This window comes from Leptosomus discolor, chromosome 5 (assembly GCF_034619465.1).
Source record: "Leptosomus discolor isolate bLepDis1 chromosome 5, bLepDis1.hap2, whole genome shotgun sequence".
Lineage (NCBI taxonomy): Eukaryota > Metazoa > Chordata > Aves > Leptosomiformes > Leptosomidae > Leptosomus > Leptosomus discolor.
This window is the reverse complement of record NC_141395.1, coordinates 81699752-81715288: the sequence shown is the minus strand read 5'-3', so window position 1 is coordinate 81715288 and position 15537 is coordinate 81699752. Positions and strand designations below refer to the sequence as shown.

At 43.9% G+C, this 15537-nt stretch overlaps 1 protein-coding gene across 14 annotated transcripts in view; it reads right to left on the bottom strand.

Annotated features, from left to right (window-relative positions):
* Positions 1 to 15537, bottom strand: part of MTSS1 (MTSS I-BAR domain containing 1) — a 125024-nt gene that overhangs the window by 3010 nt on the left and 106477 nt on the right. For 3 of the 14 annotated variants that reach the window (XM_086464938.1, XM_086464937.1, XM_086464935.1), the window contains 4 exons: positions 14887 to 14994; positions 13842 to 13939; positions 11609 to 11819; positions 1746 to 1940 (listed from right to left, as the gene is read on the bottom strand). In XM_086464938.1, the coding sequence (XP_086321064.1) occupies positions 1746 to 1940; positions 11609 to 11819; positions 13842 to 13939; positions 14887 to 14994 (612 nt within the window). Of the gene's footprint in view, positions 1 to 1745; positions 1941 to 2962; positions 3083 to 11608; positions 11820 to 13841; positions 13940 to 14886; positions 14995 to 15537 lie in introns of all 14 variants that reach the window. The other 11 variants (XM_086464942.1, XM_086464940.1, XM_086464943.1 and 8 more) reach the window with 8 other exon arrangements.

The following is a 15537-nucleotide window of genomic DNA, read 5'->3' as shown; positions in this document are numbered from 1 at the left end:
GCAGAAAATGTACATAAATGTCCAATCAGCGATGTAACTGTCCCAGACGTACACAAGTTCTAGTATTACGTCCTGTTATGCATGTCTTCAATTCTGAAAACTTAGGCTTGAACAGATTTTTGATACACATTAGAGGAGCCAGTTACTCTGAGTAATCTCTCAGTTATGTACTAGCTGAAATCTAGTTTATAATAACGATCTGGACTGCAGAAAGACTAACTTCACTCTGAATTACTGGTGCCAAATTTGCAACGGAAGTTCCTCAGGCCATGAGGGCCTTATTCACTCAGGGCTCTATTAAGCAAAGTCCTGAGGGTGTCCAGAAACCACATGTTGCACACGAAGAGCAGGACTGATCAGCACCCTGTGCTGGGACGCAGAACCACTGCGAAGCAGCAGCTCCCCAAATGCAAGCTGCCACCGGGGCAAGCCCAATCCTAAGAGAGCTTCCCCTCTCCAGGACAAGGGGTGCTTCAAACATGAAAACAGAAGAAACAACTTGTGCAGGCGGCTGCTGGGCAGCCTCCACGCAGCCCTCTGATAAATCATTCATGACGGGCTAAGACCACGCTGTGGATCTTTACTGACCTGCGTCTCAGCCCAAGGCATGAGGCGTGCAAGGCAGCTGTACTGACAGAAGCCCCTTGGGCAGACAGGTATTTTGGTTTTATCAACACATACGGAACTCTGCTTTGCCTTAACAGCTGCCTCTTTGCTGTAAAATATATTGGCAAAGTGCTTCTAGCGTAGGCACAACTAGTGACCCCGAAGCCCCAGGACCACCGTGGCCACCCTGTGGGTATGTCTCAACAGCCTCCAGCTGCTGGAGAGAGAGATGAGGGGGTCTGTGACAAGGCAGGCGTAACAATTTACAGGCGCACGAAGGTCCCGTGGTGCATACGCAGTACCGTATAACCATCCACAGGCATCTGAGGCCCGTGCAGCTGCTATCAACTGCACATCGGCCTTGTGAAGGTTCTGGGCAGCAGACAAGAGACCTTCTCCCCTTGCTCCCGGGCAGAGCCTCCCAGCGGAATCACCTGGCAGGGACGAGAGTCAAGGCTCTGGCAGAGCAGAGACGTTTTGATGCCAAGGAAGATCCCTGCAGATCCAGCTGGAGCAGCTGAAAGAAGTTACTGCGCTCTGAATTTTTCGGTGGTCTCACCCAAGAGAGCAAATCAAGCCGGGTGAGCCCTTCCAGCCTGCGCCAGTAAAGCCAGGACAGCTTCAGTCGTCACTGGGGTTCACCCGGCGACCAGCGCCTCCTTAAACCACTCCAGCTAGATGTGCAAGAGCAGGCCTGCCTGCGGCCCAGGCGGGGGCCGAGCACGGCCGCCGCAGTGAGACCGTCGCGGTGTTCGACGTACGGTGTCACTAAGCCGGCCGATGCCCAGCCTGCACTCGCCTGCTCAAGTGAGCGCTTTGACGGTGCTAAACCAGCTCTTTCCTCGCTGAATAGAGCCCAGAGTGCTTTCACCAATGTTCCAGAGTTAAACTGCTCCTCCCTACGTAGGTGCTGTCAGCTTTAATGTATTTTAGGCAGTGCCAGAATAGACAAGGTCATTCAGAAACATCCACTACCAGATTTCAGCTCTCTGATCATCACCATGCAGTGCCCATTCAGAGTGATACTAAACAGAGCAAATCAACGGGTAATTACATGGATCGAAAGGTAGCAACAACTGCCGTGTGCACGCTGTTGGTATGAGGAGGTGAGGACTGCCACAACAAAACGGAACACAAACCTTCCAGCTAGGGATCTTAGATGATGGTAACATGCCTGGCCCAATGGTGTAATAATGAACGTAGTCTGGAAGGAGGGCTGAGGGAGCCCGAGTCCACGCGCGGGAGACAGGCGGGAAATGAGGGAAAGGACCTGCACCAACTGAAGCTACGGATGGGTCACTTGATAAACTACAGTGATAAAACCCATTAGACAACTGGAAACGAAACAAATAAACAAACAAAACAGAGAAATTAATATAAACAGAATGAATATGAAAATACACTGCGACTCTGATGTTTTAGGGACAAAACTTCTGTATCTTAAAACAAAAAAAGAAAAATCTTAGCTTTGCTGCAAATAAACAACAGAAAATTGATACAATGCTTGGTTCAGGAGTGAGATTGCTTGAAAATTGTTATTTGGTATAACAAATTTCAGACATGAATCTAGCAGTCATTGTCTCCAGGCTGAGCAGCTTTGCCTTCTGTCCATGAAAGCAGCGCCCCGTGAAAAGGCCTTTGCAATTTAGGTACCCTGCAGACTGCAGACATCGAAACAAAACATTTCCAGTACTGGAGGCATTTGCGTTGCCGGCGTTTATTCTGTGTAGCTGGACAGAGAGGGAAAGCATACAGCCTTCGAACATGACATACTCTGGCTGTGTGATGACATGGAAGGAAAAAAAAAAAAGAAAAAACCAACAGCAAGGATTTACCAGATGAGAATGGAGACCGCTATCACTTCCTCCCCCAATTCAGAGAGTATCCCCTGTAATTTATTCCAACCATGTGTGTTTTGTTTTCCTTTTTGCTTCGGTCAAAGACCAACCCCAATTGCTCAGTGTAATGCATGTTACCTAACGGGAGAGAGGGGAGAAGCCACAGACAGTACAGCCTGAGCAAGATGCTCTTTGTTAGGCAACCAGTTGGGTTTGGGCAGCATTCCACAACCTCTTTGAGTAGAAAAGGTGGACAATGAGCTTTTCTTAGAAAATTACCTCTGCAAAATGCCCAATCTGTTGCTTCCCCCTAGCAGCTAGTTTAAAGGCAAGTGTTGCTGTGGTTTATTCAAACAGATTGATCTTTAAAGGAGCGTGTGACAGTTCCTATTCTCATCTTCACAGAGAGGAATCCTGGCTGCATCCCATGCACCGTTTGGTTTTTTTTTTGTCCAAATGTTGCTGGGTTTGGATAACGAGCTAGTAGGTTTGTATGTCCTTGAGATGAAGTTTTTCACCTTATCTGTGGAGGCCCAAGCCCCCATGGTGGAGCCTGAGCTGACTGAGGTGGGGGAACTGCACTCGCTCACTGACTGGCAGGTTTCAGAGGCTTCTGAAGAGGCAGAGCTGGACGAATTCTGCAGCGTAAAACAGTACCGCAACGCAGGGAAAGGATACACAAGCCACCAAAACAGGGAAAAAAAAAACAACACAAACAAACAAACAAAAAAAGACAAAAAGCACATACACAGAGACACACACAGGAGAAAGGGAAGGATGAGAGAAGCAAAGGGTTAGGGTTTAAAAATCAATTAGAAACTGCTCAAAACCATTGCTAATGTTCAGGAAATCTATGAGAAACAAAATAAGCCATTTGCTTAATGCGAGAACTTGCCACGCTGCTTGAGAATGAGGGAATTGAGGCAGCGATCTCAACTCCTCATTGCAATTTCAGCATCTCAATTCTGTTAGCTGTCTCAGAGCAAGAAGCTGAGGGAGTTGAGGGCACCTACGGTCCAAACATGCAATATACTGAGACAACTGATTTATACAGAAAAGCAGATCTTCAGTACTTCAGAGACACAAAGTTTAGATTTAAAACATGGAGCAGCAAACGTCACTTACATTCACAAGTTCTCGGATATTCTGATCTGCAAAAGTGCTCATGAAAAGCCCATCTGAGTTCAAATATTATGGAACAGAGAAAGAAGTGATACTTACCAAACCTGGAGGTTTCCAAAGTGCATTATCTGTATGCATGTGCCTCTGCAGGTAGTATGCATACACCAAAAGCACTCTGACTCAAACTTTTCTGCCCAGCAGCCAATATGAAGGTACATGTACTCTGCTGAGTGCATAATTGATGGCATGTGCTTGCCCCCTCTTTCTCTTAATAACAGAGAGAGAAAATATCAGGGGCTTGGATGGAGAGTGAAGGAAAATGCAGGACACAGTGTCCATCAAACACCTCAAACATTTTGCTCCCAGCCAGGAACTTCTCTTCCAATTTTCGGTGCATGCTTTTATGTGCATTTGCTGCTGTAAGACCTCTACAACAGCACCTAATTCCCCTACAGGCAGGCAAAGGTGAATAGCCACGTGGACCATTTTACCAACTACAATGCTTTTATACTTCTCCCCCTTTGAAAGCGGCACCCCCCTCCGCAGGGGTGTGCGTGCAGGTCCAACCAAGTACTTGGAAATGGTCAAGAATAATGGCAAAGCTGCCAGGGCAGTACTGAGCTCTATTCACTGTCAGGGAACTCAACATCAGCAAGGCTAATTCATCCTTTGGTAGTCCAAGATCTGTGAAGCAAGTCTATCTATGGATATCCCCAGCATTTTATTTTATGACAGCAGAGAGAACGTATGAAGTTTGTGTAGCAAAGCCTCAGATTTCGAGGAATTACATTTTGAAGAGGAAAGGAAATCTCATCTGAAATAAAATTTTATCAGTTTAACCTTAGATGAGATCTTGGGGTGAGTCTGCAATAAAAAGATAGCTGGATAAGAGGCACCGGAGAGAGGTAATTACTGCTAACGCCCAGAAGCTGTCCCACTGCTCACCAGAAGCTACATATAAGGAATGTATAGCTAATTGCCTACGTAAAAGGTGATGTCGGTCTCCTGAGATGGAATACCATCACCACAAGGATTTTGGTGAAGACTACTGGGGCCACTGAGAAGCCAAAACAGCATCAGCATCTTGAGCTTATTAGCAAACTGTGGATTTAAGCAAAGCTTTGCAAAGACTGTTAAAAAATTTTAAAAAGCATGTAATGCGATGGATCACTTTATAGAAACAAGGCAGATCACACCTTACGCTGACATGAGATCACATTGGCCGGTGACCTGTCAAATGTGTTCAGGGTACAAGTAAGCTCCGCTAACAAGGCTTGTATTCAAGCGCAGTAAGAGCTGAGGTGAACATAAGATCAGAAGAAACCACAACAAATGACATGTAGCTCCTTTTACAGGAGAAAACCCTCTAAAAAATAAGAATATCGACAAACGTGAGATGCAGTTGACTCTGCCATCAGATGTAACTACAGCACACTAAATGGAGATGAGCCTATTTCTTCTATCCTTAGAGAAAAATACATTATAGAAAATTAGCTTTTATGCTGAACCAGGGTTCTTCTGCCTGACATTGCAGGTAGCTCAGCGAAAAGAAACTGTTTGAGAAGCCCCATGAGAACACTCACACTAGTGTGTCTCTTTGACCAGGAAAAAGAGAAAATAGAGACAAAACTGCTATTTCGGAAAATGCTTTCTGAAACCTCATGCTTATGGCGTGAAAGACCCTCCTGGGTCTGCACACCCTGCACATGGCAGGACAGAGAGTGAAGGGTCTGAGTTCCAAATACGGTACCATGTCACCTCGTTTTCTGCAGATGCCCCAATGGTAACAAGCGAGAATTTGGCGTTTACATCCGATAGACTATTCCTGTTTACAAGCCAGAAACTTCACGAGATTATGACAAGTAACGGTAGAGATGGGTCATAAATGAGGTTTATTAGCAACAAACCTGCACGCAGCAAATAGATGGAAAAAGGCCAAAAATGCAAATTCTGAAGATGCAAAGAATTGTTCAATTTACTTTGTGTACGGGGAAAAAAAGACTGGAAATGGTGAACTTATTTTCACAATAAGGTGACTCCAAGGCGAAAAAAAAGACACAAGGACTCTCTCACTAACTCATAGTGGCATTTTCAGCAGGCAAAGCTAGACAAAGGATGAACCAAGATGCCACGGGCAAGACTGGCAGTTGAAGGAAATGCAAGAGCTGGTGGTAGGGAAACATGGTCTCCTCATCTTGAGAAACGTGCATGGGACAGGGAAGGGGAGCCTCTGGTCTTGCTCAAAAAGGGTTAAAACAGAGAAAACAGATGGAGAGGCAGGCAAAACAATACTGAAGCCCTGAAGGAAAAGTGTAAAGAAAACGCAAGTGGCAGCAGGACAAAGGCTCCTGGATCAGAACTGCAGAAACTGTCTTGCATGGCTGGACTTGGGTGCAGGAAGCACAGACCACCCTTCATTTCTTAGCAGAAAGAACACGAGGGGCTGAAAACAGAAACTGCACAGTTACTGCTTGGGCAAAAAGTCTCCAAACTTTTGAGTGTTTGTTCTAGATGCACACCCCCTGGCACACACACAGGCAAACACAGGGCAGAGCTGTTTCTACTCCACATCCCATGCAGTGAGAAATTTGACTATCAGATTTTTTCAGCTTATTTTAGTAGATTCCTTTTTAAAACTATTGTTTAGTTTGAATAATTTTTAAAATGAATTCTTTCATTTTAGCTATTTTAACCCTGGGAGGTTTTTTCCCCCCCCCACAGCTGTGATAATGGTGGTTCTGCTCTGCTCTCAAACCATCTCTTCTGAGAAAAAGCTTAAAGTTAACAGTATCAGCAGAAAGCTAAAACCATCCCCTGCACAGCAGCAACAAGTTCCTCAAATGTACGTTACACATGTGTCGCTTGGTATCTGGTCTCACAGACACTGTGCCATGGCTCATTCTTGGATAGTGTCCCGCTGCTTGGTGTAGTATGTATGAGTTCCAGCAAGGATATAAAAAAAAAAATCTGTATTTTGAGCTACTGGACTGTATGGTTGTATTTTCCATTTGTTGTCCTACTAACCTATAAAAAGATCACAGTTATCTTGGATTACCTGCATCCTTTGTTTGCTATGTTTTCAATTCAAACAACCCCTTCCCTTCCTCAACTACTAGAGGTAGCAAGGGTTTCCCAGGAGACCAAGTCCTAATGAAGAGCTTGGTCCAGTGTCCCTCTGCAGCCAGTGGAAGACATCTCAATTACCTTTTGAAAAACTTTGGATAGTGACTCAAGGTCACCTCCTCAAGTTGTCTCAATTCCAGGAACATGTCTCTACTGACTAGTCAGGGATAAAGTGTTGGGAAACTTAACTTCAAAGAGGAAGTTTGGGAGAAACAAATACCTAGTGATAATTTGCAGATTCATTTCAGTTATTTTTAGTGGGTTGTGTTTTTTGGTTTTTTTTTAAGATATGATCTGGAAGCATTTCTTAATTTACATGCAAAACTGATGTAACAAGATATTTCCCCTATCCTAACTTCAAGCTATTTCAAACGAGGAGTCTCCTCAAAACCAGAATCTTTCCAGCTTGCTAATCTGTAGATGCAGAAGCACGTTCACATTCAGTTTCCCTCTAGTTCACCATTTAGGGAAATTTTAGGACCAGTACCATTCCATATATTCATCAATGACCTAGATGAGGGGACAGAGTGCACTGTCAGCAAGTTTGATGGTGACACAAAACTGGGAGGAGTGGCTGACACACCAGAGGGCCGTGCTGCCATTCTGCGAGACCTGGACAGGCTGGAGAGCTGGGCAGAGAGAAATTTAGTGAAATAAAAGGGCAAGTGTAGAGTCTTGCATCTGGGAAAGAACAACCCCATGTACCAGTATAGGCTGGGGACTGAGCTGTTAGAGAGCAGCGTAGGGGAAAGGGACCTGGGGGTCCTGGTGGGCAGCAGGATGACCATGAGCCACCAATGTGCCCTCCTGGCCAAGAAGGCCAATGGCACCCTGGGGTGTATGAGAAGGGGTGTGCTCAGTAGGTGGAGAGAGGTTCTCCTCCCCCTCTCCTCTGCCCTGGTGAGACCCCATCTGGAACAGTGTGTCCAGTTCTGGGCCCCTCAGTTCAAGAAGGACAGGGAACTGCTGGAAAGAGTCCAGTGCAGAGCCACAAAGATGGTGAAGGGGGTGGAACATCTCCCTTCTGGTGAAAGGCTGAGGCAGCTGGGGCTCTTGAGCTTGGAGAAGAGGAGACTGAGGGGTGACCTCATTAGTGTTTACAAATACATAAAGGGCGAGTGTCAGGAGGATGGAGCCGGGCTCTTCTCGGTGATGGCCAGTGACAGGACAAGGGGCAGCGGGTGCAAGCTGGAGCACAGGAGGTTCCACACTGACATCAGGAAAAACTTTTTCACTGTGAGGGTGACAGAGCACTGGAACAGGCTGCCCAGAGAGGTTGTGGAGTCTCCTTCTCTGGAGACATTCAAAACCTGCCTGGATGTGTTCCTGGGTGATCTACTCTAGGTGGTCCTGCTCTGGTGGGGAGTTAGACTAGATGACCTTTTGAGGTCCCTTCCAACTCCTAACATTCTGTGATTCTGTAAAAGCAATTTCCAGAATATTCTAACAATAAAGACTTAGTCCTCTGCTGTTTGACAGCACATCAATAGCTTTTTTCTCTTCTTCATCTGTTTCTTTCTCTCCCCTTGCTTTCATCCCCATGAAGTCCTAAGCAGCCTCTAAAATCCAACTGTGTAATTGCTTCCCCTGTGCACACTCACTCCAAGTCCAGTGGCTCCTTCTATTATTATCCCCCTAAATCACACAGAACTGTACCACTACCATACTACTTCACTGCAGATACTCCCAGACCTCAGTTTGTCTACTACATGGGGCAACGTGTGGGTTTAGCAGCACCAGCCACGTTCACTGTTCATCCAAGAGCTACGCTGTGCTCCCAGCAGCAGGCCTGGCAGAAGGGCTTTGCCTGGTGTCAGTACATGCCACGGGCAACGCTGGCCAGGGCTGACCTCACATCTGGCATTTAGAGAAACTGCTCCACTCCAGAAAGAGAACTGTGATGTTTTTCCAGCTGTTCAGCTATACCCACATGTACTCGCTTAATTAAGATTAAAGCAATTTACACTGACCTTTCCACATGTACAGCTATCTGTTACAGGCTAACACTTTTACTCCCAGTGATGTTAACAGTAATGGTGCAGAAAAGAGACTGTACTAAACCAGTGTAAGGGCAAAGTCTCGTTTTATAATTGCTCCTTCTCCTCTGTCCTATGCAGACTGTGATAACTGTGAAGACTTCCTACCCAGCAACTACAGGCTGAATAGCAGTCTTCATTTTGCCAGTCATCTCTCTGGTATAATCTGTACCTTGTTTAAAGCCCTACTTATTCCTTGTTTGAGATTCCCCCTGCCCCAATCTGTGATTCTGAATAAATGTAGCTTTTTTTTTTTTTCAGTGATGCTTGTCTAAAATGTAGGTGAGAGCATAAAAGCTTCACACAGTTCATATATTCTCATTCCTGTAATATGGGAATTTTACAGAACCCCCTTCTATTTTTTTAAAAGAATCCATTACTAAAAGAAAACGGGCTTTGTTGCCCCAGTAGGTGCCACAGCATGTGGCTAGCAAACACCAGCAAGGTGTCCACCCATGCAAGATATATAGCTTTCACTTTCCTTTGTTGCTTCCAGAGCTTGCTTTTCTGCCTTCTCCGTGTCACTACTAGAAACAATGACATCAGTGTTTTAGAAACAGCAGCTGATATCGCTGCTCCTCCCCACCCACCACTGAGCCTCAAAAGCACAATACCACAAGGAAGATCTGTCAGTTGGTTAGAGACACACAACACGAAGTAACGCTGTAAATTGAACAGCTTCTCAGTAAGCTCACGATCACAATTATCTGTCAGCTCAACACACACAAGTTACTTAGTGCTGAACACACAAAGCAAGACACTTAAGCAAAGATGAAGCAGCCAGGCAATGATCTGTTACCTTTTCCTCTGCGCAAAGGTATACAGAACTAGAGACATACAGAGCACAAACCTCTTTGTTATACCAACACACTACAGTTGTCAAGTCAACGCCACACTGCTGCAGCCTTCTACAGCTCATGAATAGCTCAAGTGATCCTTGGATCAGTTTGCAACTTTATGGACAGTTTCTAACATGAAGTGACAGTGTATGAACTTAGCTGGTGTAAATCAGCATGACCCCCATCAATTTTCAGGATGTTCTGTCAGCTGATAGTGGCCTAAGTTCTCTCCCCTGCTTAACAGGGGAACTTGCAAAGAGAGGTGTTGGGTTCTTTCCACACTAAGGGCAATTGCAAAGTTACATCCTCATCTGTAAACACAGCATCATCATGTAGATTACTGCCCTTTTAGGCAGGTGCAGTGGATACTGTGAAAACCAAAGATGATGCTGGCATGGAATACTGATGTATGTATCTTAAATGCCAACTTCCTTACCTTGTTACTATCCCAGTTTACTTTTTTATTGCTCATTTACTTTTTTGCATTTCACTTAGGTTAGCCATAGCCAATCTAAACAAAACATCCATTTTATTAGTGTGCACAAAGTTCTTCAGGATGTCATCTATAAAAAAATGCTGATGTGTCCAGACTGGGGACAGTGCAGAAGATGTATTGATTTGAAAAGAAAGCATTTCTATTAAAATGAAAGAGGTAAATATATTAAAAACTGTTGAGCTTCCCTGCTCCAAGACTAAACGAACCAGTGTTGTTTCGGATACCCTAAAAATTTCACTAAGGGTGCTACTTACTAAACATTCTGCAAAATGTAAGGGTCTGTGTGCTGTCAAAGATGGTCTAGGAGTAGCTTAAGTGTGCAGGTGACACTTGGTAACCACTAATACTGAAATGGTTGGCTGCTTGCTGACTGTGAGGATTAAAACCATCTACTCCCCAATACATGAAAAGGAGTGCAACTACATTTATTAAACTAAAGGACAATCTTCTCCAGTGGCCTCAGGGTGTATTAAAAATGACTGATACTCAACCACAGCATATTAGGTCCGCTTCAGTTTATCACTAATATTTATGATGAGGTTTGTAATGTGAAATGGCAGTTTAGCCTCATTTAAAAAACACTGCAGTTGCCGTGTGACTTGTTAAAAAGAAACGCCAAAACAGAAAGAAGAATTCAGGTGCTGGAAGATACATGCCATGGAGGCATGCAGACCTCCGCCTGCAGGTGGCCAGCTAGCTTTTACAGCAATGATGCCATAAACAAACAGGGCAGCAACTTCCTCCTGCAGACCAAAAAACGCTCTGGAAAAGTTTTGCTTATATTTACAGTGAAATCCTCTTAGTTTGACTGGGTTCAGGACATTATCATACATGACTACAAAAACACTCATTTCTTAGGAGTTCTATGAAGAATTTAAAATACCTCTTATTTTCATGCAGAAACCTTATTTCTGCAAGGTGCTCAACTGAGAGTCAGAAAGAGCAAGCCTACGCACAGAAAGGGATGTCATAAAACCAGGCAAAATCAATTTCATATGACACTGCTAACGGCATTTTGAGTATTCCAGGCCCTTTGCAGGGGAGGAATAAAAGTCATCTCTCTGACGCCGAAGCCACCCGTACCAATACTGAGGCTGTCAGAAGGCTGCTCTGGCACCGGTATTTGTCCTTTAAACAGTAAACAGCCACCAGATACTAACAACTTGCAATCTGTGCAGGATGTCACCTAGTAACCTCAGTGGGTAAAGTGAGTATTATTCCCTCCTGTAAGGTGGGACTTCTTGCTCATTCTTGCCTGTGTGTATCTGAAAGTTAGGCGTCTAGGCTCCCTCCAGGGCCACAGTGAAAACCAAATCCCCCGAGAGCGACTCATCCCTTTCTTCAGTGCTAACTGCAAAAGCAGCATAAATCGCTCTGGCTAGAGGCCCAACTTTTAGATGGATGAAGCGCAGTGAGACAAACCTTACCCTCAGTGTTTAACCTGACTCCAAGACACCCCCAAACCACACCGGATTCTTTTTGTGAAAGGTGAGCCAAGTTACAGCGTCCAGCTCACACTCAGGTATTTGTTCTCATGCTTGCACGTACCTGGTTAGGTGCTTCTGGTGGCATGGGGGATGGCGATTTGGACTGGAAAGCATCCTGGGACATGAATCCAGAATCATGGGAGGACACACTGGACAGCCTCATGGGTGCCTGCTGAGGCAGATTGGAGCTGCGATAGCGATAGTGTGAACTAGGTGAGTGCGAGTGCGAGCCACTGGACCGGGAATCACTACTGTTAACGCTGTTCAGACTGCTGTGAGAGACAAAAGGAACAAAGAAAGGAAAGGGGAGAGGAAAAGACACAAGGGCGGGGTGGGGAGAGACCCATATACAGTACAATTAACATTCCACATGTCTCTAGCAACAGGCAGCGTAAACCGGAAAAGAAAAAATGTTGACAAATTATAAATTTAAATATATATATATGCACATATATATCAGTAAAGAACCGTAAGCAGCTGCAGTATCCCTTCCAACCAGAGAGAAAATGGCATTTTACCTTGAATTTCACTCAAATGATCAAATTCTGTAACCACTCAGAGCTCAGTCAGGTTAGGGACGGAGGGATCGCTAATGCCCTCTCTAGCGTTTGCACAGCACTTGCACAACAAATGTCTGCTGACGGCTCTCTCCTATTCCTGACTTACACCTTATTGCTCTTGCACCATGGCCCAAATTTTCCATGGGGTTTCTAGCAAGAGGTCCAAAGGCATCGCAGTTCATGTAGAAGTCTGCTTCTAGGCATGCTGTTGCAGTCAAGTCAGCAGGCCAACGTGTGAGACTTTTGAAAACATCACCAAAACCCATGCTTCAGAGTACCTGGGACAAGTTTTGCTCGCCTGAAGGCTTTCTACCAGAAAGAAAACATGTAGTGGCATATTGAGTGAAGTCAAACCTCTGGGTATGCAGCTTTAGTTAGTAAGAAGGACGATCAGAGAATGAAGTATCCTAAATTAATATCCATGAAAAAAACCCCATTGATTTTTCAAACCAAGAGATTGATTTTTAACCTCCAGTATTCATGAATGACAGCAACGACATGCCAGCTGCAATGTGGGAGCCTTTGAAGTCTCCTGCTGGGGTGGCTGAGCAGGACTAGCAGGATGCATCAATCTGAAGGCAGCTTCCTACCTTCGCTGGCAGGAGCCCACCGCCTAGCTGAAGGGATGGCTCTAAGCAATACATGGGTGAGGACTGCACCTCCTGCTCACAAATTCCATGTAACACACCAGATGTACCAGTCAGCTTGGAGCAGGGGAAGAGGAGTTCTGCCTTATTTTACCCATACACCACAGTTCGTTGCCACGCAGGTTTTACCACACGAAAAGGCGAGGTTAATTAGGAACAGATGATGGATTTTGGGGGTTCTTTTTGCCATTTTCTTTTACAGCTTCAGGATATTGCATCTTTAAGCCTGTGCTCATTGCTCTCAATATGCATGTTTTCACATATATATATAAAAGGACTGAAGGTTTTTTTATATATATCTGCATGCAGAGACAAGTAGGTACATAGAAGAAGTCATGTTCACTTGCTCTGACATGCTATAGGTAACTGTTCATACATGGGGAACCTGCAGTACATTATTCATAAAGCAAACTAAAAGGTAATCATTCGAGAGCAGCTAGAAAGGTGTTGAGCAGAATACACAACAGGGTATCTTCCTTTTCAGTGAAAGGAAAGAGTAAATGTAGACACCAGGGTATGGGGGCAACATGCTAATAAACTGTTTTATGAGAGAAAACAGTTTTTACGGAGAAAGCATAGACAGAATCCAGTGTTTCAACATATTTCAGGACAGCATTAGACAGCATTAAACAGTCAAAAAAACTTGTATCAAAAAAGCATTTCCATCTACCAGACTGATAGGGCAATTGCCAAGGATGTTTTTCCTTTTCAAACAGTTTAACTTACTGATTAGCAACAGCTACTTAGAATAATCTAAAATGTCATCACATGAAAAACAGAAAAGGAAATTATGAATGAACAATCTCAGACCTTAGATCAGTACAGTCTGCTCTTTGATCTAAAATGGATTCAAGAGAACTGAATCAAAAGCATCTTCAAGTTGTCTTGAGTTCGAAAGTTGTTCAGTCATGCCCATCCTTTTTAATATTCCCAGTCACACACTTAAATGGATAAAGACCATGAGGGACTGATTTCATTAAGAGTTGTTATTTAAGATTTAAGTATGCATACAAATCCATACCACAGTCTGAACTTGCCTCCCTTTGCCCCCAAACAGGTTTAAATTAAGTATTACCAGTCTACTTACCTGCAAACACTAGATTTTCTGGACATGGTAGTACTGGGAGAGGATGGAGGAGTCTGGTAAGACCAGCTGTAATCAGAACCTTTCAAATCTAAAATTACCTGATGAAAGATAATCAATAGCATCAAAGAAAATTGTGGAAATTTTTTTTCTCTATAAACTGAAAGAATTTGCTTGTCATACAACATTTGTCACCACTACAAACTTTCAGTGACAATTGACCTAGTCTCAATTCTCTTCCAGAATTACATTGTGTAGATCCCACAGGAGAGTCAGCTTCACCCTTGGGTTTCCAGGAACTACCATACTTCAGCACTAGGGCTGCTATCACAGAAGGAAAGTTCAGATTTGAATAGGAAAATCTTTAAAAAGTAAACTGGAGATTTATTTCATGCATGCTGTAAGCTGTGCTGTTTTGTTTTGCTTTTTCCTTAAAAAAAAACTATTACAGCTTTAGACTTTAAACCTGTTGCATTTTAAAAAATGAACTGAAGATCCAATATTCACCACAGCAGGGCTTCTCCCTCCCTTTACACCTCTCGGTCAGTGACACGGTGATTAGGGTGTGACAAGAAAACTGAGTTCACACAGCAGGGCTGGAGAAAAAGGTCCTACCTGAAGTCATTTAATGATTCGCATTTTCCTATGCATTTTAAGGACAGCATGGAAAAATGCTCAAGTATTAGACTCCCTCAAGGTATCTAATCCCAGCAATCTTGCAACTGCATGAAGAAAGGGATGTTCAAATGCAGGGCGAGGAGATGACACTCATTCCTCATGTACTCTCAGCAGAAATTGGGCACCTTCATACATACTTCAGAGTGTTACTTCTACCACTTCACATTGGTCTCACCTCAAGGGCAGTCAGTTGGTACTTCAAAATAATTTTTTAAAAATTGCTTATGTTAAATATGACCTTGCTGCAGTGAAGCATCTACAACACGTAACATTAAGCCGCTAAATGCTACCAGCCAATACTCCTCATAACACAAAAGGAAAACCGGTACAAGCTACAGATAAAAATGTTTTCCAGGTAACAAGAGCTAACCTGTTCACTTGAAGACGGCAGTTTGTGTGGATCCATGGTGAGACTTTTCAGGTCATCTGATATGGTTTGTAAATGGGTTATTTCTCCTAGCATTGATATTTCTTCTTCCTGAAAAGACAAAAGAGCGAGGCTAATCACAATCTTGGTTTTAAAAATCAGGCCCATAACACAACACATGACTTTTTTGGTTTTCCTGATGACTGTGGGAAAGCCCAGCGGAGCTGCTTTTTCTTTGCCTATTAAGCAATCACTTATTACGAAAAAGCCTTGAAAATATTAATTTAGAGTTTTATAACTACTTTAACTCCTTTAAGTTCTGAGGCCCAGAAATCTTTTCTCTCATCACTAAGATAAATAAGCCTCAGCCACCTTCTTGTGACATCTTCAGAAAAAGAGTGTAATTTTTGCTGCATTTGGAAAAGATTTAACTCTTCTATGTATACTCTCTAATATGCCCTAAGGATTTTATCCTTTAACAGGGGTTAAACGCATACTTTTTGCAGTTTTTGGAAACTTTGAGATAAAGGCACTCTACAGGTACAGAGCATTAATTTGTCTGTGATTCATCCTGGCTGAAGCTACATCAACAGCTAGCTCAGATGACTCCTGCACCCTAAGTTACCATAGCAATCTCTTAGCTACCATGGTAAT